Below are 16,796 nucleotides of genomic sequence, written 5' to 3'. Positions count from 1 at the left end.
TGCCCTGGGAGGAAAATTCCTTTCCCTTCGTGTTCTGTCTGGGCCTCCCCAGCTGCATTTGTGGTAAAATTTCTCTATCTGGCTCTTTCCCACTATGGAGAAAAGCTCCACCATTTCTGACTCCCACTTTTAAGCCCTGCCAGGCCTCTCCTGTTCGTTCCTCAGTCTCTTCACAACACAGACCAGGCACAGCAGCCTCCATGTATGGGTTATCTTCTCTTGGCCTGCAAACCCCAGCCTGGGAGATCTTTGAGCCATCTCCAAGGTGCTTTCAGATGAAAACATTCTGCTCATAGTGTTGGAATATATCACAAGTGCCCAAGGCCAGGCTGAGGTGTCTGTCAATGGCAAGATTATGTCTGGGAGCAATCCTGGGATAGATGGAATTTTGTCAGCCAAATTCCAGGTTTTGCCATGGCCCCTGGACAAGGCCAGATTTTTCCATAGGAAGGAAGGCACAGAGACCTGTTGCTTCTCAGGTAGATGAGATGTGATCACTAGAGGCCAACGCCAGGCAGACCTGGCAGGTTTTTTTCTGGGTACTTTTCCCTTGCCTACAGGAAATTTTTCAGGGGGGAGTACCAATTTTGTCCACGGGTGTCTGAAAAGAGAGACAGTTCTTTGCATAGGAAGGAAAGCATGGAGCCTCAGTGATTCAGGAGCTGATAAGAGGCAGCCCTCAACATTCCAAGGTCAGCTGGACCTGTCAGGTGGCCCCTGGGAGGCCAAACCAGCCAGACCTGTTCCATGTCCCCATGGTTCCACAAGGCCCTGCAGTGTCACAATGTTCTCCTTGCTTCTGCAGTGTCACGATGGCCCCGTGCTTCCATGAGGCCCTGCAGGGTCACAGTGGCCCTTCGGTCCCGTGAGGCCCCATAGTATCGCAATGGTCTCCATGATTCCATGGGGCCTTGCAATGCCACAATGCTCTCCATGGATCCACGGTGTCCTGCAGGATCACAACGGCCCTTTGGTTCCATGAATTCCCACAGTGTCACAATGTTCTCCATGATTCCATGGGGCCTTGCAATGTCACAACGCTCTCCATGGATCCACAGTGCCTCACAGGAGCACAATGGCCCTTTGGTTCCATGAATTCCCACAGTGTCATAATGGTCTCCATGATTCCATGGGGCCTTGCAATGCCACAATGCTCTCCATGGATCCACAGTGCCCCACAGGATCACAACGGCCCTTTGGTTCCATGAATTCCCACAGTGGCACAATGGTCTCCACGGGAAGCAAGCAACTGAGTCCCAGTGTTGCAGGGGCAGATGAGAGGCAGTCACCAAAGGCCAAGGCCAGCCAGACTTGACTGTGTTGGCAGACTTTTTCTGGGAGAAATCCCTGGATATACAGAATTTTAGAGGTAGGATCCCATCTTTGGACATGGACAACTGGACAAGAAGGATGATTCTTTTTCATGGGAAGGAAATAATGGAATGCCATTGTTTTAGGGGCAGAAGCAGAGGCTATCTGAGCCACAAGCCAGACACACCTGTTTGTCCTGGCAGCTTTTGTCACAGGGGAATCCTTGTATATACAGAATTTTCTGAGGCTGAATCTCAATTTTGACCATGGACACCTTGACAAGAATGACAGTTCCTTTCCATTGGAAGGAAAGCACCAAGCCCCAGTGTTTCAAGAGCATGTGAGAAGCAGCTCCCAAGAGGCCAAGGGCAGCCAGACCTGTCTGTCCTGGCAGCTTTCACCTGGGAGCAATCCTTGGATGGATGGAGTTTTGGAGATGGAGTCCCAGTTTTGACTGTGGGCACCTGCTTGAAATGGATGCTTTTTCTATAGGAAAAAAAAGCATGAACTCCAAGTGTTTTGGAAGAAGATGAAAGGTGGCCACCATAGGCCCAGCCAGCCAAACCTTTCTCTCTTGGCACCTTTCATCTGGGGGAAATCCTTGGATGTAGGGAATTTTGGAGGTGGAATCTCAGTTTTGGCTGTGGGCACCTGGACAGGAAGAAGAATTCTTTTCCTTAGGATGGAAAGCACAGAGCCCCAGTGCCTCAAAGGCAGATGAGAACCAGCTCTTCAGAAACCAAGGCCAGCCAGACCTGAGTCTCCTGGAAGCATTTGTCTGGGAGAAATCCTTGGATACAGGGAATTCTGGAGGTGGATTCCCAACTTTGGCCATGGGTGCCTGGATGTGAAAGGTGCTTTTTTCCCTAAAGAAAGAAAAGCACATGGTCCCAGTGTTTCAAAGGCAGATGAGAGGTGGCCCCTGGGTGGCAAAGCCAGCCGGATCTGTCAGTCCTGGCAGATTCATCTGGGAACAAACTTTGCATATATGGAAATCTGGAGGAGGAATCCTGATTTTGGCCATGGACACCTGGAGGAGAAGGACAGTTCTTACCACATGGAGGAGAGCCCAGAGCCCCAGTGCTGCAGGGGCTGATGAGCAGCAGCTCTCAATATGCCAGGGTCAGCTGGACGTGTCCGGTGGCCCCCAGGTGTCCCAGCCAGCCAGGCCTTGATGCCTTGAGAGGCTGCCTAGAGCAGAGGCTGGACAGTGTTACAGGAATAAAGTAGGGATTTATTAAAAGGCCTTCAAAGGATACACCTGGGACAGTACAAGAGCCCGGCAGAGGGTACACTCAAGATGGACAATGGGTCACACATTTTCACACTTTTATAAGCTTTGGTCCATTTCCGTATTGGGGTTAATTGTGCAATTACAGCTTCAGGTTGTGAAGACCCATCCTCCCAGTCTGCTCTCCTCAATTCACTGTTTGCACTTTTTGGGCCTGAAGCAGCAACAGGCTGTCCTTGGCTCTCCTAGGTTTCTAGGTTTCCTACTCCAGTTATGGAGAACTATTTCAAAGAGCTTTTAAAAAAATGCACACTTATATTTTAAAGGGTGTATTTCATTACTGCTCTCTTTGGAGCAGAGACAATTGCAGCATTCTGTGATTGATATTGATCCAGGGTTTCTCCTCAGCAGCTCTGGCCTGCTCACAGAAGCTGTGCCTTGAGCTCTGACCCAGTGTGGACAACCTTGCTCCACATTGCCCAGCCCCATCCTGTCTGTCCTCACTCCCCTGGGGCCTGCTGTGCTTGGAGAGCTGGCTGCACTCAGCCTGAGAGGGGTTTCCCTTTGTGTATTTTTTTAAGCAATCTCAAACTCCTGAATTTCCCCACTGAAAACATACACACTCCTCAGTTGTGTGCCAAGACCAAGTTGCCACAATAATATTTCCCTTACCCAAGGCAGAACTGTGCAGAAAATGTTTTAGACTTTTGCACTCCATGGTTCCATGAGGCCTTGCTCTGTGGCAATGGACTTTTGGTTCCATGAGGTTCTGTACTCAACAGTGGTATCCTTAGTTCCAAGTGTCACTATGGCCTCTTGGTTCCACAGGGCCCCATGGTGTCACAATGGGCTCCATGATTCCATGATTAATGCAAAAGCTTTGCATAAACAATGAGCAACACCATGGTCTCCTTGGATCTGCATTGTCGCAATGAACAATGGGTTCCATGAGATCTCAAACTGTCACAATGGATATTTGGCTCCACGTGGCCCCTCTGTGTCACAAAGGACCCTTGGTTCCATCAGGCCCCACAGTGTCACAGGGGTTTCCTTGGTTCCATCTGCCCCAAAATGTCACAGGGTTTTCCCTTTTCCTGCAGCAACCAGCAGCAAACCCCAGTGCCAGGGTCAAATGTCTGGCAAGAAGGAGCAAAGGGTGACATTTGGAGTGATGGATTTTGCCTTCCCAAGTCACAGTGATGTGGGATGGGGCCCTGCTGTCCTGGAGATGGCTGAACACCAGCCTGCCCATGGCAGGGGGTAAGAGACAACAGCCTCTGTCCATGGAACTGCAACAGCAGAGAGGTCAGGAGACCTGGGTTTAAAAGATTCTCACCAGCACAGGAAACATCAACCTAGGACATTTTCTTGAAAGCTGACATTTTAGAGCATTTTTTTATACAGACTTGGACTACCAAATACCAAGTTTAACAGTTTTGGCTTTCTCTGGGCCCTGAGACCAGTTGGAATCTTTTCAGCAGTCTGTGCTGTTCCATCCCATTTTAAATGATCAAATTGAGAGCCAAATTTTTAAGAAAATTTAGCAAAGATTTATTAATTTGTCCGTGAGACCGAAGTTTGGTCGTCGAAACCACCTCAGCCAAGGGTCAGCGTCGAGCCCGGGATCGGCGCTGTGTGAACACGGATCTGACCTCCAAATGTCAGAGTCTCCCCCGTTCATGAATGATGCTTCGCGCAGCAAGTTCATATACAGTTTATTCTTCCTGAGGCAGAAATGACCGAATGTCCTTTGTGTCTCTTCACATGCAGAACCGTGGCTTTACATGTGCAGAGGTTGACAAAGACTCAGTCCAGGTGTCTCAGTGTTGTCAGTCGACTTTGGGGAAGTCAGCATTCACATGCATCAGGGTGGCGCCGTCGATCATCGTGGTAGATGTAACCGTCAAGGTGATGATAATCGCTCTTAGGTGGACCCGGCAACCCAGGGAAGCCGGTGATTATTGGCCTGGAAACTTCTATTCTTACGTTAAAACCCCAGTGTTTATCTCAGCGAACATCCAGGAACTAGATATGAATAAGAGACTGCTCCCGGCCAGGATGGTCAAAAGACATAGTGTGGATTTTACAATATTTTATACATTAATGGCATGAATTATCTCTATCATATACTACAATCCCTCCCCATTTATATCACCAATTTAATTCATACTCTCAAATTGCTAAATTTTTCATTTTCTACTTCTACCAGCCACCATTGAGAGTCTTTCACAAAGAGAGTGCCGCCCTTACACTATTTTGTACTCTCCTTGTGGAACACCCTGTTATCCCATATTATTCACATTCATTCGCTTTTGCTTGTTTCTCGATCTTTGCCAATACTTCAGCAGCATTGCTGGCATACTTCCTTTCTCCCAATCACATGATTTTAGATGTGTTGCCTCCGGAAGCTCCCTCCGGATCCACAGGAATTATCGCTATCTGTATTCCCTGGACCACGGAGTGGATCAGTCTAAAAAAGCATGGAATTAGACAAGGCAGGAATAGGATTCCAGCTACTGAACAGAGCACGAAAAACATCACTTTGTTCCACCGGGCCCCATCAAACAATTTGTCCCACCATGAAGATGGTAAAATCGTGTTCCATTTTTGAAGTGGGACATGGGCCACCTTTTTGATCTCGGCCGCCAAACCTCTTATGGTTTCCCCATAATCATCAATTTCAATACAACATTCTGATTCATTGAACCTTGCACACACGCCCCCTTCTTTGGCCAGCAAATAGTCTAAAGCTATTAAATTCTGGTACACAAATGCCCGTACCTGGGTGTGCTGCTGACTAAGTAAATCCAGGGCCTCAGAGGTGTGATTCAAACTAATTCCCACCACTGTCTGCAGCTGAATCAGCTAGTTCAGTAGATAAATCAGAGTCCTATACCCGTAGCTTTCATCCTGGGCCCACGTGGCCGGTCCATAATAGTCAATTATTCTTGCCGCCAGCCACTCTTCCTTCTCCCAGGCTTGCTTACCACTTATCACTGGTATCATCATTTTCAGATTTCTTCTCTCTCTTCTCAGGGTCTCATATAATGGAGCCCCTAGCTGTTTACTTTTTGTTCAAGAAAGAGTAAAGAATACCGGCCAAATCATGCCCAGAGTGCATGATCCCTTCCACCTTGGGGGTAACTCACTGTATGCCTTCTTTCCACAAATCCAATAAATTCCATCCAGGGCTTTCCATCTAATGGTTATTTTCCCTGGGTCTCCCCAGTACTTTCTCAGGCCCTCCAAGAATTGAAAAGGGTTGACTGCAGGATTTTTGACCCAACACAGTCCTATCCTTTTGTTCCATTCACAATTTGTCTCATTCTTCCGGCTCCAGTACCCTGAAGGGCGTTCTGGCTGCCAGACCTTGCTTTTGGTGTTTGAGTTCACCGTCAGGGTAAACACACACGGGGTGCATCCCACCATTTCGGTGTACTCCTTTCCTTCTCGACTGACGCAGATGGTTCCAATCACCCTCTGGTCCAAAATCCATCCCTCAGGTCTCTGTGCCAATTTTGAGACCCTCAGATTGTCCCATTTCAAAAGCTGTTCTGGAGCCAAACCTTCCCCTTCCCAAGGTCAGTTTTCTGCTGACTTCAGCCCCCCACAAATCCAGCAATTTGACAATCCCAGTTCAATTGCAGTTTCTTGCATCAGGTCAATGAACAGGTTCCTGTCTGGGGAAAGCAGCTCCCCATCAGCATATTGTTTCTCCAGCAATTCATACTGTTCTTCCAGGGTTTTTAATCTCTCCTGTTCAACTTGCTTTCTCCTCATTTCTGACTCCCTTCACTTCAATTCCTGAGTTATTTCTCTCATTCTTCCCTCAGGATCCTCACCATCTTCATTTTTCGTGAAACAGACAACCCAGTCATATTGCAGGCACACCCTATCACCATTCGCCTCTGCCAAATCCAATATGATTGGTTCTCTGCTCAAGGTAAATTTCCTATCAAATTTACCATTTCTTTCCATCCAATACATTTTCCTGTTCATCATGCATATCCCCAGCCTCGCATTGTCATAACACGATGGATTCACCTGGTGATATGGGACAAAGATCGATTCCATTTTTCCCCCAACCCACATGGTTCGGTTACATTGGTTACAAATGGAGATTGACATTATTTCTGCATTTTTTTGTATCTGGTGTTTGTGCTCATCTGACTGCCCGTTCCTTAGCCCTGCCTCGCGATTAATACACCAAATCCCTGTTTCCAATTCACACAATTTAACCATCATGCCATTCTTCCAACAGTACCTGCCAGGTTCCCTGAGACAATCTTCCAGGGCTTGATATGCTGAGGGTTTCTTGTTCCCTTTACAGCTGGGACCACCTGAGTGCAATTTCCACACTCATCTGCGGAGCTCTCATTTCCGCCTCTCATCGGGACCTCAGTGTGCTGACTCTGCATCCTGCACATGGCTAGGCTCAGGCCAATCAGGATTCCCACCAGGCGTACTCCTCTGCCTTTGCCTCCGCCCCCTGGGGTGCCACCAGTGGCCAGGAAGACCATCTTCACGGCAGCAGGAGTATTCTTCAGGGAATACATTCTCTGACCTAGCCGCATACCTCCTTTTAAAGGTGCCTCACCGTGAAACCTTGACAGCATCTGAGCTGCACGGTACCTTGATTATTTCCAGCACTCCACATCCAGAACCTCTGCCTTTGATCTAAGCTTTCCAAGCACCCTGTTCTGAAAAATCTGAAACCACTCCTGTAAATCTAATGCAATGATTCCTAGGCTTGTGGCTAGGGTTAGGATTCGGTCAGTCAGCTCAAGCTCCTTCTTCAGACACTGAGTGCACAACCCCTTCGGCCTCTGTTGCCTTCTACAGTGTGCTACAAACACCTCCTGACAATATTCACACTTGAAATGTACAAACGGATAGCATACACAGTCAGACAGTACACAACCTATCCGCTCTCCGTTGGTCATTTACAATGATGTTGGAGTTTGAGTTTCAAGTCACCTGGGGAAGAAGTGACTCTCCACTCGGGCGCTTCCTCCTGATGTTCGACTTTCTTCACCCTAGACGCATGTCATCCGAATGGCCGTGTCTGTTGTCAGGAGCACAAGAAAGCGACTTTCCCAGTGAGGAGAGAGGGATGCCTCCTTCCACAATTTCACAAGCACTCTGTCACCCGGCTTGATTTTGTGGACAGCGAATCCCAGAGGAGCACTCTGAGATACTATCCCTTGTTTCCTGAGTTCCACAAATTTTTGTTGATTGCCAACAAATATGGTTGAATCTGACAATCCTCAAGCCTGGGGTGTCCTGCCGGCATCTCATGTCTATATGGCATTTCATATAGCATCTGAAAGGGTGAGAGCCCTGTCTCTGAATGAGGCATCGTCCTGATATTAAGCAAGGCTAAAGGTAGGCATTTCAGCCAGGACATCCGAGTTTCTAAAATTTATTTAGACAACTGCGCTTTCAAGGTCTGATTCATCCTTTCCACTTGTCCTGAGCTTTGGGCATGCCACACAGTATGGTATTCCCACTGAATGCCGAGCACATCAGCCATCTGCTTAATAATCTTTGATGTAAAATATGTTCCTTCGTCCAAATCAATGTAATTCACTGTGAGAGTCTGTCTGAATTTTCCCTCATCTTCCTCATGATCGTCCTTGGGAGACCACTGAAGAGAACACCCCCTCTGTCTAGAATCTCTGGCTCTGAAGGAGAAAAGTCACACGCCAACAGGGCCCTGAGACCTGAAAGCTCAGTGTTAAGCTATTGTTTTCACAGGTGTGTTTGGTGTATGCTAAGAAGGGGGCACCGTGCCCCGTTTGCAACAATAGCAGCTCTGGAAGCTGTCCCACCTCTTGGCCGGGCTGGACTTCTCCTGTGTTTCAGGTGGTCTCCCATAGAAGACCCTCACCTGTTTCACAACCACTGTGAGAGACAGACTGAGATGTAAGAAGCCTCTCCATCAAGGACTGAGACATGAAACTCCTAAAAGGCCCCTCTGCTCCTTCCAAGGACTGGGACTGAAACCTCCAGCCCGGGGCAGGTGTGTGGGGAAGACAAGCTGACCGAAGTGAGATGTTTGCCTGCAGGTTGTGACCACTGGAGCAAGAAAACAATGGCTTTCATTTACTGCTGAGAACATAGACTACCTCTTACATCTGTTCCCTATTGTATCTGTTCCCCCCCCTCACAATTTTCAGTAATAAAAACCTCTGAGTTAGCTAGAGCCTTTGAGATCTCCCCAGCGTAGCAGGCGGACCCTCGACTGGACTGCACCAAAGGACTTCGTCTCTGCGTTGGTAGCTATATCCCCTCTCCTTCCCTCTCTCTCTACTCTTTCTCTATCTTTTTCTCTCCCTTAATCCCTCTATTGCATTTTCACTCTGGTTATTTCAATAAAACTGCATTTGATTTGATTATCTCTGCAAACCCTCTTGTACCGTGTTGGTTTTTGCACTCTGAGATCATTCCTATGAACCATCAGGTCATCTGGTCACTAGGACGGATCCTGACAGATTGCTTTGCAGAATGGCTGGTATTACTGCATAGTGGTACAGAGTTAATATTGGGCTGCAAGGAAGCAGCATTTTTGAATTTCACTAGACTTAATATGGAATGTTAGGGGAAGAACCAAAGAAGAAAAAGGGTGGGATCAAGGTGGTTTGGAGAGAAATAGACATAGGAAAATACAGGCATAATAAAATAAGTAGAGTCAGTCATGCTGAGAGATGCTGATAAATGGTGATCAGTGTGCTTGTAAGGCCCTGCCTTGCACCTGTACCCTGCACTGTTCCACAGTACCCTGTTTCCTCATTAGACTCAATGTGTATTTTCTGACTGCTCTGCAGAGCCACTGGGATATGGTGGAGTAAGATAAGAAACCTTTTTGCACTCTTGTCTGTGTGTATGAACATGTCTGTATGAACATGTCCAAAGGCCAGATAAACAGTGATCCATAGGGGGTTGATAAATGTACCCTTTATCATGGTATACCATGATAACTTATTCTTTGGGGCTCAGTAATCTAAAGATTTATAGAATGGTAACTAAAGCCTTATGGATAGGCCTTAGTTACACTTAATCACCCACTTTTTCCTCTAAAAATACAAGTGACATCAGGTTAGTTATAATTTTACACATGAATTTCTTAAAAAAGAAGCACCATAAGACTGCAGGACAATGTCACCTCCCTGTTGTCCTCTTCAGTTATGTTTCAAGCTTCCAGAAAAATAGTTGTATTTAAAAACGCATGGATTCTAACTTGGCCCCTTCCTGGAGTGCCATGGTCATGAATGCCAATGCCTTAAATGATTCCTAAATATTTTTATCTTTATATTAGATATTATACACAAAGAAGCACACCCTTCTATTCAGAAAGGTCAGTTTCATTATAATGAAAAACACAGAAGGATAATATAGGGACTAATGATTCTATATTTTCAAGAAAAAGGGATGAGTATTTATGTTTTGGTGTTCAGTAGCCATACATGTGGACAACATTCCAATATGCCAAGGTATGTGTCCAAAAGGTACAGGGGAAGATCTTCCCCAGAGCCTGCAGGGACAGAGGCGCAGGGCAGGGACAGCGTAGCACAGCCTGGGCTGCACAGGGCACAGGCATGTGCAGCAGCTGCAAGACAGCCCTGCCAGAGCCAACCTGGGCAGCACTTTGGCCATGGCTGCTGGGCCTGGGCCTGAGGCAGGAGCAGGAGACAAGTGACCCTTGCAGGCCTGGGGCCTCATTGCCTCCTTGTCCCTGCTCAGCAGCCTGGCAGGGGCCGCCCCATGCTCCTGCCCTTGCCATTGCACATCCCCACATGCCAGTGCCCATCCTGGCAAGAGCCCTGAGCAAGGAGAGAGGGACAGCATCTGCCTGGCCAGGGGCTGGGGCTCAGGCCTTGGCCCTTGGCATTCCTAAAACACATCCAGCTTTGCTCAGCACCAGAGACACCTTGGCCTTGTTTGTCCCCAGCTGTCATCACTGCCTCCAGTGTTCTGCTCTAACTGGAACCTAGGGACACTTTCTCAGTTGTGTCCCTCAGTGGAACCCATTAAAACTTCAGGAAAGTTCAGAGTTTCAATTTAATTATGAGTTCTTGAGAAGTTTTCTGAACACCCTCTTAGGGACTGAGTGTGATTTGAACAACCCCAAAGTCCCAAGAGGCTCATTAAAGTCCTTGTGCTGTGTCTGTGCTGCTGAGCTTTAAAGGAACAGCTCTTCGCAGAACCAGCTCCTCTCCCAGCCCTGCAGGGCTGAGGGCTCTGCCTGCAGGCACTGAGGTGACAGGAGCCAGGCAGAGACAGGCTGAAGGCAATCAGGATTGGGAAGACATTGAGCTGAGACGTCACTTGGGGAAAGGTCTTCACAGCCCTGTGCATGGTGAGTGTGTGGGTGCAGGGCAATGTCCCCTGTGCTCCTGGAGGGATATCCTGAAGCCAGCACACCCCACAGCCTGGGGGATGTGTCAGGAGGACTCTCCCAGTTTCTCTGTGACACAGGAGCAGGAGGGGGAGGATGTGCTGCAGAGCGGGGCTGCCCTGGGCACCATCTGAGGGACAGGGCAGGACGGCTCCTGCTGCCAGGGACGGCTGCAGGGGCTGAAGCTGGGACTGCAGCCAGGGCTGCCCAGGGATGTCCTGCAGAGCAGCTCCTGCAGCCCTCAGGGCTCTTGGCCAGCCCAGGCCATGTGCCACCTGCCAGGGGCAGCTCTCAGCCTGCCTGGCAGCTCCCCATGGACGCGGCAGGGGAGAAGTTGGAGGTGGAAGGAGCCACCCCCATCAGGGCAGATTCCTCCTGCTTTGGAGATGGTGCTGCATGGCCAGGGCTGCTCTCAGCTTTCTCCCAAAGGGAAGGGAAAGGGGCTGTCAGCTTTGGCTGTGTCACTGACACTCCTGCACTGTCAGCCTGGGCATCAGCAGATGGGCCTCAGATCTCCCTCAGAAAGTGCCTCCTCAGCCTCCTCTCCCTACAGACAGCAGCAGCAGCACCTTGGCTTGCAGCATCTCTGTTTGTCTGGCCTGCCCTTAAGACTCTGCTGCCAGGGAGATGCCCCTGGGCAGTGCCCTGTGCTGGGAGGGGTCTGCAGGGCAGAGCTGGGCCCCCAGGGCTGGGCTGGGCTCTGGCAGCACTGACAGGGATATGGCTTGGATAGAGAGAAACAGATCCCAATAGGCACAACTCCAGGTCGCAGAGATCCAGTCCAATACTTGGTATCCATTCCTGTCCAGCTGCTCTGGGAAAGAGAGACAGGCTTAGGGAAACTGACTTTAAAATTGGAATCTTTAAAAACTGAACTAGAAGGAGGTGTAATAGGCAAAGGGCACCTGTGGGGGGAGCAGCAGATCTGACTGTCCTGGGACACAGGGAGCCCTGTTTCCCCTGTGGGCTGCCCCAGAGTTCAGGATGAAAGCAATGCTGAAGACGAGGCAGTAACTCAGGGAGCACAAACTCAGGCTCAAGAATAAAAATGTTCAGTGAAGTTCCCCCACAGGTGGAGATGTAGTTTTGAGATAATTCTTTATTTTAACTCATAGAATTGACTCAAAGATCTTGTTAATGTCTTCTTTCAAGAGTCAAACATGTCCAGAGTGAAGAAATGTTCCAACAGCAGCTCCATCAGGCACTTCCTCCTGCTGGCACTGGCAGACACGCGGCAGCTGCAGCTCCTGCACTTCTGCCTCTTGCTGGGCATCTCCCTGGATTCCCTCCTGGGCAACGGCCTCATTATCAGCGCCGTAGCCTGAGGCCACCACCTGCACACGCCCATGTTCTTCTTCCTGCTCAACCTGGCCCTCAGCGACCTGGGCTCCATCTGCACCATTGTCCCCAAAGCCATGCATAATTCCCTCTGGGACACCAGGAACATCTCCTACTCAGGATGCACTGCACAGGTGTTTATGTTTGCCTTTTTCATTTCATCAGAGTTTGCTCTCCGGACCATCATGTGCTACGACCGCTACGTGTCCATCTGCAAACCCCTGCACTACGGGACCCTCCTGGGCAGCAGAGCTTGTGCCCACATGGCAGCAGCTGCCTGGGCCAGTGCCTTTCTCAATGCTCTGCTGAATACAGCCAATACATTTTCCCTGCCCCTGTGCCATGGCAATGCCCTGGGCCAGTTCTTCTGTGAAGTTCCCCAGATCCTCAAGCTCTCCTGCTCCAAATCCTACCTCAGGGAACTTGGGCTTCTTGCTATTAGTATTTGTTTATTTTCCGGATTTTTTTTGTTCATTGTTTTCTCCTATGTGCAGATCTTCAGGGCTGTACTGAGGATCCCCTCTGAGCAGGGACGGCACAAAACCTTTTCCACCTGCCTCCCTCACCTGGCCGTGGTCTCCCTGTTCTTCAGCACTGCAGCATTTTCCTACCTGAAGCCTCCCTCCATCTCCTCCCCATCCCTGGATCTGGCCCTGTCAGTTCTGTACTCGGTGGTGCCTCCAGCCCTGAACCCCCTCATCTACAGCCTGAGGAACCAGGAGCTCAAGGCTGCAGTGTGGAGACTCATTACTGGACAATTAAAGAAACATTAAACTGCTGGCCATTTTTTGCAAGTCACTTATATTAAAAGTCATCTTTGATACTTATTGTTGGTTTCATTTGGACGTTCTTTTCTGTTGCTTTCCTTTTATAATATTTTTCCTAAAGGAAAGCCAAAAATCTTGATATATCTCATTTTTTTCCTCCACACCTTCACTGTGACCCACAGACTGTTCAGGCTGAGCATGTATGAGTTCCTATGCTCTTGGTGGGTTTAAGTGCCTTAAGGACTTCCAAGCAGAATTTTCACCAGAGATGGCCCTTTTGTTCCTTCTCTGGAGCTGCAGCAGCAATGTCTGTGTGCAGAGCTGGGGCAGATCAGTGCTGGCCCAGCAGCTCTGCCCAGCAGCAGCAGCAGCACTTGGTGTTGCCAGTGCTGCTGCTCTGGCCCTGCCCCGCTGCCCTGGTGGCCCTGGTGTTGCTGCAGGGCCTGAGTGCTCTCGGGGCCGGGCACAGCCCTGGGGGTGGCAGTGCCGGGGCTGCAGCAGGGACAGGCCATGGGCACTGCTGGGGCAGCGCTGATGCCTCAGCCCAGGGCCTGGGGGCTCCAGGCTCCTTGCCCAGGCTCTCTCAAGAACACGCCCAGGCCAATGCTCATCACAGAAAAGCCCCGTGAGCAGCCCCAGGTTGGCCGTGGGCAGGCTGAGGGCAAACAGCATGGCTGGGGCTCTGCAAGGGCCCTGGGGCAGACGGGAAGGAGCAGCAGAGCAGGGGCTGATCCATCCCCAGTGTGCTGCACAGCCCAGGGCAGCGTCCCAGAGCGTCCTCATGGAGCTGCCAACAACATCCCCCCTCTGCAGCCCTGGCCTCTTCCCCAGCTCACACAGGTGCCCCATCCTTGCAGGCCCAGACACGGCAGCACTGGCTCGGGAGCCCCTGTTTGCATTGCACAGAGCAGGGGGAGCACCCCCATGCTGTTGCCGTGGGGACACGAACCTGAGGGAGCACAAATGCCATCAGCCCCTGCGGCCAGCAAGGGATGGGGGACACCAGGGAAACCACTCAGGTTTGTCGTGGCCTCTGCAGCCAGCCAGAAAGTTTGTTCCCATCAGCTGGGGGTTTCCTGCCCCACTGCATACGCTGTTCCCAGAGTCAGGGCTGCCTGGCAGCCACCCCCAAACTGCCCTGAGCATTTCCTTGGCTTCACCTTTGCTTTATTTCCCGAACCAGATTTCTTCCATCCCTTTCTCCTCCCCTGCAAACAGCCCATCCCTGTTTGCCCGTTCCTCTCTGGCCCCACCCCCCATTGCAGTTCCTGGCTTGGCACCATGGGAACGTCCCTTGGGCGCAGGATCATCCTACAAGTGCTGCAGGAATTGTCTGCAGGCTCCTGCAGTGCCTGGTGCTGCTCCCTTGCCAGAGGCACCCCAGGGGGGCACATTTGCGCTGCTGTGTCGGGCTCTGGAGGTCCCTGTTCTGGGCAGTGAGGAGGGGCTGCAGAGGCTCTGCAGGACTGACAGGATGGGCTTTGGGGCTGGCAGGACAAGCTGAGGGACCTGGGCTGCTGGAGCTGCTGAAGAGGAGGCCCAGGGCTCCTCCTGCAAGGGCTCCAAGGGTGGTTCCAGAGAGTCACAAAATAAGAAAGGTTGGGAAAGACCTTGGAGATCAAGTCCAACCTGTGTCCTGACACCACCTTGTCTCCCTGAGCCTCCTCTTCTCCAGGATAAACAACCCCAGCTCCCTCAGCCTCTCCTCACAGGACTTGTGTTCCAGACCCCTCCCCAGCCTTGTTGCCCTTCTCTGGACATGCTCCAGCCCCTCCATGGCCTTCCTAAGTTGGGGGCCCAGAACTGGACACAGCACTCGAGGTGTGGCCTCACCAGTGCTGAGTGCAGGGCAAGAATCACTGCCCTGCTCCTGCTGGCCATTCCTGATCCAGGCCAGGAGCCATTGGCCTTCTTGCCCACCTGGGCACACTGCTGCCTCATGTCCAGCCTGCTGTCCATCAATGCCCCAGGTCCCTTTCTGCCTGGCTGCTGTCCAGCCACTCTGTCCCCAGTCTGTAGCACTGCAGGGGTTGTTGGGGCAAAGTGCAGGACCCAGCACTTGGTCTTGTTCAACCTCAGCTTGTTGGATTTGGGCCCTGGATCCACCCTATCCAGGGCCCTGTGCAGAGCCCTCCTACCCTCCAGCACATCCACACTCACACCCAGCTTGGTGTCATCTGTAAATTTGCTGATGCTGGACTCCATCCCCTCATGCAGATCATCAATGCAGACACTGAAATCCACGCTGGCTGGCTCTGATCCCTCGGCCATCCTGTGGGTGCCCTGGGATGGCACTCAAGGTGATCTGTTCCATCACCTTGCCGGGCACCCAGGTCAGGCTGACAGGCCTGGAGTTGCCCAGCTCCTCCTTCCAGCCCTTCTTGGGGATGGGCTCACATTGGCACCTCCAGTCCTCTGGCACCTCCCTGCTGAGCCAGCACTGATGGTAGATGATGATGGAGAGCAGCTTGGGGAGCTCATCCACCAGCTCCCTCATCCCCCTGGGATGGATCCCATCTGCTCCCAGAGACACCTGTGAGCATCTGAGTGGCTCAGCAGGTCCCCAGCTGCTTCCTCCTGGATTACAGGGGGCTGTTCTGCTCCCTGTGCTGAACTACCCGCTCAGGAGAACACTTGTCCTGAGGACAACTTCACTTATTCTTGAAAACTGAGGCAAAGAAGGAGTTAAGTACCTCAGCCTTTCCCTCATATTTGGTAACCATATCTCCCGCAATAATGACAAAAGACTGGCTTTGTACCTCCTTTTGCCATTGATGTATTTTTAGAAACCTTTTTATTCTCCTTCACAGAAGTGGCCTGGTTTAGCCTTTAGCTTTCACCTCTCTAATTTTTTTTCTGCATGACCTAACAACATCCTTAAACATTTCCTGAGTTACCTGCCTCTCTGTCCAAAGATGATGCACCTTCTTTTCTTTCCCCAAGTTCTTGCAAAAGGCCCATCACATTCAGAATGTAACCTGTTGACTAAAGTACACCTCAGAGGAGGAAAATACAAGACGCTATAAATTAAAAGAGGGAAAGCAAGCTAGGAAAATAAAAGAAGGAGAGGCTGGGAAGGCTGACAAAAACTGGGACTCCCCTTACCTCCTTCTCTACCCTTGCAGTAGCTCAAATCCTTCCTCCAGTTCCTCTTGCTGTGGACCCAATTCCTCCTCCTCTCCCAGCTGTCATTCCTTTACCACCTCCTAACCCAGTTATACCTCCATCACCTTCCCCTCCACCCTCTCCTTATTCTCTTTACCATTCACTACTGTCCCCTTACCTCTGCCATCTCATGCACCCCTTATTCACCAGCAAGTTCCTGCTCTGCCTCCCCACCACAAATGAGAAGCCAAACAACATCTCAGAATCTCATGCCCAAGAGTGAAGTTACCCAGTCAGCCTCCACAGCTGATGTTGTAACACCCGGTCCAAAGTGGCTAAAGTGGAAATATTGTTCCCCCTCATAGAAGTTCCCATGGGCGGGGTGGCCAGTGAGATTGGATTTGTAAACGGTCCCTTGACTGCATCCGAAGTTAGAAACTTTTAGATAGAATTGTGAAATTTAGTGGAAGAACTAGTAGGAATAGCAAATCAAATTGATCCATTTTTAGGCCCTAATATTTATACATGGGGAGAATTGAACTCCATCTTTAACATCCTATTTTCCCCAGAAGAGACTCAATTAATAAGAACTGAAGGAATGAAAATTTGGGAGCAAGAAAACCAGCCCAGGCCCCCAGGTGACCAA

General features: G+C 50.3%; 1 protein-coding gene across 1 annotated transcript; it reads left to right on the top strand.

Moving 5' to 3' along the window:
* Positions 1-12,286: 12,286 nt before the first annotated feature.
* Positions 12,287-13,051, top strand: LOC135441638 (olfactory receptor 14J1-like). Its single transcript, XM_064701194.1, has one exon. It carries the CDS (start codon positions 12,287-12,289, stop codon positions 13,049-13,051), a length of 765 nt encoding a protein of 254 aa, XP_064557264.1.
* Positions 13,052-16,796: the final 3,745 nt, after the last annotated feature.

Source organism: Zonotrichia leucophrys, unplaced genomic scaffold (assembly GCF_028769735.1).
Source record: "Zonotrichia leucophrys gambelii isolate GWCS_2022_RI unplaced genomic scaffold, RI_Zleu_2.0 Scaffold_390_47797, whole genome shotgun sequence".
Classification (NCBI taxonomy): domain Eukaryota; kingdom Metazoa; phylum Chordata; class Aves; order Passeriformes; family Passerellidae; genus Zonotrichia; species Zonotrichia leucophrys.
Note: the sequence above shows the minus strand (reverse complement) of the source record. Positions and strands in the feature narration are given on the sequence as shown.

What these genes read in the sequence shown, in the direction of transcription:
- LOC135441638 (XM_064701194.1), top strand. Translation starts at nt 12,287, where the DNA reads ATGTTCTTCTTCCTGCTCAACCTGGCCCTCAGCGACCTGGGCTCCATC.